At 29.3% G+C, this 9,722-nt stretch overlaps 1 protein-coding gene across 1 annotated transcript in view; it reads right to left on the bottom strand.

The window, feature by feature from the left end:
- Positions 1–9,722, bottom strand: part of LOC106458697 (cyclin-dependent kinase 11B-like) — a 49,624-nt gene that overhangs the window by 7,771 nt on the left and 32,131 nt on the right. Inside the window, exons 10-13 of the mRNA XM_022384971.1 lie at positions 9,501–9,556; positions 7,855–8,040; positions 6,080–6,185; positions 2,683–2,804 (exon numbers count right to left, since the gene is read on the bottom strand). Of these exons, the coding sequence (XP_022240679.1) occupies positions 2,683–2,804; positions 6,080–6,185; positions 7,855–8,040; positions 9,501–9,556 (470 nt within the window). The remainder of the gene's footprint in view (positions 1–2,682; positions 2,805–6,079; positions 6,186–7,854; positions 8,041–9,500; positions 9,557–9,722) is intronic.

The raw sequence follows: 9,722 nt of genomic DNA, 5'->3' as shown, positions 1-9,722 counted from the left end.
CATTAACATACGCTTACTGATTTGAAAGTTATATCATAAAAACTATAACAAGCACCAAATGGTAATGAAGTCAGTCCCAGGAACCAAGCCCATGCTGAAAGAATTAAAAGAAAATCAACTTGCTGTAATAAAAAGTTTGTAAACTTTTTCTAACTCTTGCCATTTTCTATTCATCTAACCTGGTAAACGAAGTACATATGGATTGACACTGTAAACCAAGTTATCTAAATGAATTTTCGTTTTTGGAAACCTATTCAGTACTTAAATATGTTTTAACAACATTTATGAGAAACCCATTTGTTTCAAAAATTTTCTTTTGAAGTAATCTACTTCTTCATGTAACCATATAACCGTTCTTTTGAATCACAAACAACTTCGGAAGTGGTCAATAAAGTTTTTATAACCAATATGTATTAGACTTATGATGAGCCAAAGTCCAACTCAAACAGCAATTAGTATCAAGTTTTTTTAAATATCTTTGTTTGAAAAGCTTATTTACTTTTTTTTAATCATAATGTGAAGGACAAAAAGTTTTTCCCCTACTTATTCTCATTGGTTCAGTATAATGAATTCAGATATATTATGAAGTGTCCAACCATTTATCAAGAAAGAAAGCCAGTAAAAGTTACATCGACACATCCAATATAAAAACAAAAATGTCCTAGGTTGACCATACTCTCAACTTTGTAATCAAGCATGTTCACGACAAAAGTCAGAATGGATAATAAAAGGGTACCTATACTTGTTCCTTCAACCTTATCATAAAAATGTAATTGAAATGCAGTTGTGTATTTGTAAAAATTAATATTTCTTTTAATACAATATAATGTTCTTGTACATTTGCCCTTCTATAGAAAGAACCCAATTTTTGCACTCAGCAACACTTGGTTCAATTTCCCTACCTTTAGTAAGATTTTAGCTAAACGTGTATAGCGTCTGTGATGAACAAGTATTACTTAAATTCCTCTTTCTATTTTGATAATCACAATAGTTCATTCACAACAACAGAATAACTCTTGTCAGGAACTAAAATGGCAAATAGTTATTTCTTTAATTAATAGTTGTTTGTAAGCATTAATTTCCAACTTTTGTCAAATTAGGTTTTAAACATTTTGATTTAATCATCAGTTTTCTTACTTTATCAGAAAAATCACTTAGAAGATTTGATAAAAAAAACAATCTTAAGAACATAAGTCCTACAAGAGACTGATTCCTTGCTCCAGTTTCCTGAATGGTTAGTTCCATTTTATCCTCCTTTCATGTTGATTGAATAACCAGTTTTCTAGCACAATCTTACCATAAAGCTTTCATATCAAAAATAGGAGTTCTTTTGGGAAAATACAAAAGTTAAGTCTTTTTATTCTAAGAAATAAAACTGATCAAACATGAACTCAGTTGAAGATAAAGTGTGAATGGGGATAGCATTTTTGTTTACAAATTCAAAAAATTTATTACAATTACTGTATTATAGTCTCTGACAATTTTGGTTCTCCAAACTCTCTATCGCCTGAAATGTCAAAAAGGCATAATCTTCAAGTACAATCAGCTTCACCAAAGTCCTACCAGTACAAAAAACTGAATTCTTGATACTTCAGTCATTTATGCTCACATAATAATGTATTTTGTAGAGTTAACACTAACCTTTCACACTTTTATTTCGTACGGGTAATTTATGAGAAATAATTTTTTAAATAAGACCTCAGTGTTGCAAGTCTTAAAGACTACATTCAGTTCAATTCTCTTACCTTGTACATGAGTCTTATGTAAGTTTATAATTGCTTTGGTAAAAGCTCCATAATGAGTAAATAAATACAATCCTAAATAACCCATCATTTTTTCACAATAACAGAATCCTCAAGAAAAGAGAAGACAATTAGCAAGCACAACCTCAATTACTTGATGCACAACCTAAATTGTATTTAATACATGCATATACATTAAAGTTAAAATAAGTATAAAGGGCTAAAGGCTTCAATAAATAAAATGAGAGTTAGGCTTATATCTATTTTAAGGTCAAGGTTATACTGACAATGTCACCAGTAGCTGCATATAAACGTGTTGTACTGTTGTGTAATGTACCACATGATGTCATGTTAACAGCGTTTAAAATTTTTAAACGAGTTGTACCATTGTGTAATATATCAGATGATGTCATATTAACAGTGATAAAATGTTGTATTGTGGTGTACTCTTTTTCAATCCTGTGTTTAGTTATATAAACTGTTTTATACATATTCTACTTAGTTGTACACAAAAATGAACAGTATCAATAAAGTAGAAAAGATGTTCACTATTATTGTTATTACATTTTATACTAACTTGTAACTGAAAATGTGTCACTGCTTTCTATTTCCACCCATAGGTTTAATTGTTCTTTTTTTTCAGATATCTATGCAGAGCTACTCAATGGCTAGCTGAACTATCCTTCCCTAAAGATAGACCATAGAGAGGAAACAGCTAGTCAACAATACCCATTGTCAACTCTCTTGGGCTTCTCTTGCCAGACCAAATAGTGGGATTTGATTGTCACACTTATAAAATATGCACAGCTACAAAGTACTAAACACAATTTTTTTATGTTAGTGGTAACAAGAGCAAAGTTTTAGAGCAAAAAATCTGTGTTTCAGAACAGAGGTTCTGTGTTTTAAAATACAATACAAAGAAGTTTTCTAGTTCAAATACCTTGAGTATCCCTTTGTGACTAAGTAGGAGGTTTGACGTCTTTAAATCACGATGTAGGATCCAATTGTCATGGAGATGAGTCACAGCTCTCAAAAGCTGGATCATTAATGTCTTCACTTCTCCTGTAAAAGAAACAAATTAAGATTTATACCTAACCCAAACAAGATTGTGCTCATTAGATGTAATTATAATTTCAAAAGTTTTGGCTCACTGAACAGTAGATTGCTGTGTGTTCAATTTCAAGATATTTTGATTCAGCAATGGTATATAAAATAAAGGGCATGGCACAGGGGAAATTTATAAATTTTTCCTAATTTGTTATGGTGGTTACGAGGTTGGTCAAATCAACCTACCTCATATAGAGTTAGACTAAAGAAAATAACAGATAAAATATAGTTTTTCTGAAAACAAAAAACATCTGATATTTATTTAGGAGGATTTAGGGGTTATGCAAATAATATTTGAAAATTTTCAAATGAAGAAAAGTATTTTTAATCTTATCATGAAAATTACTTTGCACTCATAAAGGGAAACAACATGCAGTTTAAATTACAAATAAACATTTTCATTGACAATGAAGTACTTTATTTCTTTTTTATTTGGGGGGGGGGGTATTAAATTCTACTTATGAGATGCTTAAAAAAAAGTTGAGAGTTGAGACCCTTCTCTGTAGGATCCTAGCGAGAACCCTGCTAAACTATATAAAAGTCTGTACATACATAGATATGTTTAAATAAATCATTTAAACTAGATCTTTGGAGTAAAAATATTGGCTACACATTATTAATTTACTATTATTGATATATTTAAACTTCTGTACAATAAAGTATAAATGTAACAACAATATATTTACTAATTCTTCTGCTCATTTTGTAAAACATTATTCTAGTTTATACTTGTTTATGATTTTATGGTCACTGTCTTTGGAATTCTCAAAAGTTCAATGGTACAACTTAACGAAAAGCTACTTCATAAGTCTACTTAATGTCACTTAGCTTTGATATGTTAATCTTAATAATGATGACATCTTAAAGGTTTATGTTAATCTGACAGGTAGGTCTTTTCATTACATCAGCATGGCTGAAAATGTTCAGATTTTGCCCGTTTAAAATTTTAAAAATTAGCAAATGCAGATTGGACACTTAACATACCTAGATACACACATGTAGTGCACATGAGTACAAAATTATAAACAGGATCACTATTCTGAACCATTCTGTTACCAATTAGTGAAAAGAACAAAATACATATTAACCTAACCTCCTTCAACAATAACAAAAAAAAAAAAAATTACCCACTGTGGGAGTTTTATTTTTATGAGTAGTTTCATATGCATGTTTATATCTAGCAAAGAAATTGTATTAAATTTAAAATCTACAGAAAAGAAAGCATGACTCGATAAAATCTCTTTCCTTTAAAGAATTTCAAAAAAGACCCAAAACCCGAGCACTTTTGAATGTTTCTATTTCTCTATATTATTGTTATTAGTACTTCTTATGTATCATTTTACATTAATTACTTCTCTAATTCCCATCCCCAATATATTTATTTTATTTTTCTAACCTATGAAAATTGTTCTAACATCTTTTTAACTATTATCACTCCTGTGTCTTTCATGCAATGTACACATTTCTTTTGTATAAACTAATCCTGATACGAATGTCTCCATTTATGATTGGCTCATCTCAAAGGTCAACTAATCTGGAACATCAAGCTTACATGATGTTGACATCTGTATCTATACATTACATTGTACTCACTAATCACATCCGTACCTATACATTACATTGTACTCACTAATCACATCCGTACCTATACATTACATTGTACTCACTAATCACATCCGTACCTATACATTACATTGTACTCATTAATCACATCCGTACCTATACATTACATTGTACTCACTAATCACATCCGTACCTATACATTACATTGTACTCACTAATCACATCCGTACCTATACATTACATTGTACTCACTAATCACATCCGTACCTATACATTACATTGTACTCACTAATCACATCCGTACCTACATATTACATTGTACTCACTAATCACATCCATACCTATATATTACATTGTACTCACTAATCACATCCGTACCTATATATTACATTGTACTCACTAATCATATCCGTACTTATATATTACATTACACTCACTAATCACATCCGTACTTATATATTACATTGTACTCACTAATCACATCCGTACCTATACATTACATTGCACTCACTAATCACATCCATACCTATACATTACATTGCACTCACTAATCACATCCGTACCTATATATTACATTGTACTCACTAATCACATCCGTACTTATATATTACATTGTACTCACTAATCACATCCGTACCTATACATTACATTGCACTCACTAATCACATCCATACCTATACATTACATTGCACTCACTAATCACATCCGTACCTATATATTACATTGTACTCACTAATCACATCCGTACCTATACATTACATTACACTCACTAATCACATCCGTACCTATATATTACATTACGCTCACTAATCACATCCGTACCTATATATTACATTGTACTCACTAATCACATCCGTACTTATATATTACATTGTACTCACTATTCACATCCGTACCTATATATTACATTACACTCACTAATCACATCCGTACCTATACATTACATTGTACTCACTAGTAATCACCCTTTATTCTCCTGAAGAAGAATACTCAAGTTTGGGTCTTTTCTGAAATTCATTGCACCTTTTATATGTTATCCTGTGTACTAACTCTTTTATCTTTCCTTTAATGATTTTCATTTTTAAATCTAAGCAACAAGGCCAAAACACAAAATACCAGATATAAGAGACAGTCAAATAGAAAACCATAAGATCTGCAAAGGTCAAGTATACATCTTCATCACTGGGTGTGTGTCTGTCTGTCCTACTTTTGCAGATATTTCTCTTACTAGAGTATATTTTACCATACTCACGATGAAATGTGTACATTAGTTTTATTTGTTTTTCCTTTACATTCAGTGCTTTTTTATTTTAAGAAAGATTTTATATAAATAAACATACAGATACAAAAAAATATTTAGATTTAAAATAGAAAACTTTAACTCCACATGACATAGTACAACGGCTGTGTAGCTTATTTGTAAAGTCTAAACTATTTGAATGAAGCCAAGGATACCTGGAGTTTAAAGAAAATAACAACACTCACATAACCAAAATGAGAAAAAAACATACTGCATACTTTTGTATGATGAAAATCATTTCCTAAATATTTTTATGCCTGAACTCTTACAACTGCTACAAAAAGCAAAGGAGTTACACCGACCAAGGATGTTTTATTTAAAGTGAAAACTCAATATTATAGTTCACAAGGAAAAAACATCAACTTACCAACCAAAAATGGATGTTTCATAGTCTCCATTAAACTCTTGAGATCATGCTCCACATAGTCCATCACAATATAAATTTTGTCCATGTTGCTTCCAACAACTATTTCCTGTAATAAATCATGAAAACAACCAATTCAAGACTCTACTTGCATAAAGTTTATATCATGATATCTACAATGACTACGGGGATTAAAATTAAAGCATTTTTCAGAAACTTTTCAAGGCAAGGATATATAGTTTGCTAAAACCTTGTCAAAATAACTTATTTTCAATTAGTTTTTTTGCCCAATCAGATTTATAATATTCATAAGATCTTTCAACTACCAAGTTGATATTTTTAAATTGAAAATGTGAAGCTCAAAAATCCTTCATTAAAATGGAATATAAACAAACATTTTACACCTTATGTATCAGTTATTTTGACAGCAATATAATCACTATGTATCTAAGAAGACTATTTTATGTCAAAATTAAAAATATATTTATATATGCATGTATTGCTATATATATTTATTTATTCATCTACTGATTAATTTGTTCATTTATTTCAATTGCTTTTTACATTTCAATGCTACAAAGACAGCTGTTTCAATCACAGATAGTAGATGGTAAGATTTCCATCATTGGCTAATCCACCAAAGATTGGCAACTGACTGCTACTGAATGAGAAAATATAATAGTTTAATAATGGCAGCATTCATGAAATCATTATGTTTATTGTAGGTGATGAAGAAAACAATCGTGCTCTTTATTTATAGCACAAAAATCATGCATTGCTGTTAAATCTGTGTTACAAATTTGCAAAAATGATGTCTTACAAATTAATCTCAATAATGTGGTGTGGAGTTATTAATATTTTTATTTTGCATTAAAATACCTTCCATAGATGTCATACTTACAACAATCAGTCGGTAACAATAGTACATATGCAATATAACAATTTCTATGACTTAAGTTTAAAAATTATAACATAAAACTTTGGCTAATACACCTTTACTTCACTAATTGTCAGCATTAAAGAATGCTACTGTTTTGTTTGAATTGAAAAAATTTTAACAAACATTAATATATAAAACATTATAGAATTACAAGTGCTTTTTTAAACAATATCACTAGTGGTTTAGTTTTCTAAATATTTATTATGACAAAATCATAATACATTTATCAATATTTTCATCCTTCTGACTGTTCTATTGAGAGTAAATAACCTTTCCCAATGAACAATATAAGTGACATTTCTCAATTACTAAGAAAAGGGGGGTAAATGTCAGTAGTAAGAACAACTCTTACTAGTGTATTCAGATCTCTGTATATGTTATGTGGATCTCTGCAGCAAATGAAACATTAAATTGATTGATGAGATATGTAACTTGATTAACATTAATGTTACACATTACATAAAAAGGTATGTGTAACTTTCTATAATACAAAATGTTAATAACTGTTAGGTAATAATATTTTTCTGGTATGATTAGTTTACAGCCAAATAAAAAACTATATGACATAGCTATGTACTATCTCTTTATACAATATGGCTATAAATATTGACTTGAAAAAATACTTATTTTTACTGATAATTGAAAAGAATTATATCTGGAACAATCATTTGTACTATGTATGTGTTGTAAAGAAGAATGAATGCAAATCTATTCTAAAAAAAGAAACATTATATTTGTTCTAAACATCATTGTAACTACTGACAGAACTAAAAAAAAATCTCTCTAATAATAGTTCTTTACTGAACTTAAGAAAGAAAGAAAGAACTAATTTACTTACTCTGACTGTTACTATGTTAGGATGTTGTGCCTTTAATAAGGTGTTAATTTCTCTTAAAGATGTGATAGGAAATCCTTCCTTTTCCTTCTCCATTTTCAGTCTCTTCAAAGCAACAATTTCATCTAAAATTGTTACAACACAAATGAAAAATGTTAAGATATTTGAGATAATGAAATACTTGTATATCTTTTTGCACAAATTGTATTATCCATTTGAAAGTCTTGAAAGATGCACTTATAACAAAATCTCAATTTATATACTATACCAATTTCACAGAACAAAACACATGAATTCTAGCATTTTTAGGATAATGCTGAATATACCAGACAAGAAACTAAATAGTCTGGAACCAGCATTAGTGTTTGAACAACAGTTTAGGTATATATATATATATATATTGAACACATTTGTCTAAACATTTAATCCGATAGTGTATCTTTTGTAATAAAAAATAGTGTTCCATGATAAAACAGACTTTCAAAAACATAACTCTTTACAAACAAACAACATTAACCCTTTCCAGCCCAGTGACATTAAAATGGCCATTTCCATATTTGGTTCATAAAAATTAATTACCATATCAGAAACACTTAAAACCATTAGGCATTTTTTGATCATTATTTTGAGAGTTTAAAGTTTATATTAAAACAAAACCACTATGTGAGCTACATACTATACCATTAAGCAATACATCCATATATGTTCACCACAAAACCAAGTTTCAAGTACATGCTAATTAGCAATGATACAAACACAGAGAAAATGACATCATGCACTAGTCCACTTTAATGAAAGAAATTCTGCACTAAAATTTCTTGCACATTTTTAAAACTAAAACTAATACAACTGATTTAACTTTATATATGTCATTTATAAAAATTACCTCTTTACTTCATTGGGGTTAAAGTTCACCATAAGTTTCAAATTACCAATGGAAGATTTTGTAAAGCAAATACCAAAGTAACTGCTTCAAGAAAATAAACAAGCAGAGGAATGAATAAAATCAATTTATTACTATTATGTGGCATACAACTAATAAGCAATTGAACCATGATATATTTGAAGGCATGTGATCAAGAAAGGCTTCTGGCATATTAACAAATTTTAGGAAATTACAATCTGAATCAACATAAAAAAAAAGGGGAACTCTTGGGCAAATAGTGAGCAAGAAAATACATTCAAAATTTTAGGCAATATATTTATGATTTTATTAGTTTTAGAAGTTTGGCAACTATAAACCAAAGTGTTGCTGGATTTTAGCTTTTGACAGCACAAACTTCATAAAAATTGGTGTTTTCAAAAACCTTGAATAGAAATAAGCAATAAACACATATATGAACAATTCATTTGTAGTTTTATTTTGCAAGTGATTTGAGGTAGAGGATCAGACAATGTTTTAAAACATAATGTTGTCATGTATCCTTTTAAAAAGCACAATACTGAGCTGAAAAGGGTTACACCTCCTTTGGCTTTTTATTGGTTATAAATAATACAGTATTAAACATCAGAGAGAACTATTGACAATTTCTGTGAGAGATGATGTGACAGGTGGGCTTGTAAAGAGGGGGTCTGTAACCAAATAAAATTGAAGGCTATAAAACTTATGCTTTGCCTGAGCAATGACAACATTATAATGAGTAACTTACATTAAATTTCATATTTCTCAGAGGGGGTAGTAAATGAATTAGAGAAGATGGGAGACCTAGAAAACAAATGTCACAAATTTCATACTAGGGGAAATTCAAGATTTTCTAAAAATATTGCCTTATAAAATTAAGAACTTAAAACATATCTAATACTAAAATTTGGATTATTAACTACATTTTTTATGCCAAGTTTGTTGTATCCCATAAGAAAAAGATAGTTTA

Source organism: Limulus polyphemus, unplaced genomic scaffold, assembly GCF_000517525.1.
Source record: "Limulus polyphemus unplaced genomic scaffold, Limulus_polyphemus-2.1.2 Scaffold502, whole genome shotgun sequence".
NCBI classification, from domain to species: domain Eukaryota; kingdom Metazoa; phylum Arthropoda; class Merostomata; order Xiphosura; family Limulidae; genus Limulus; species Limulus polyphemus.
This window is presented reverse-complemented; position numbering and strand designations above follow the sequence as displayed.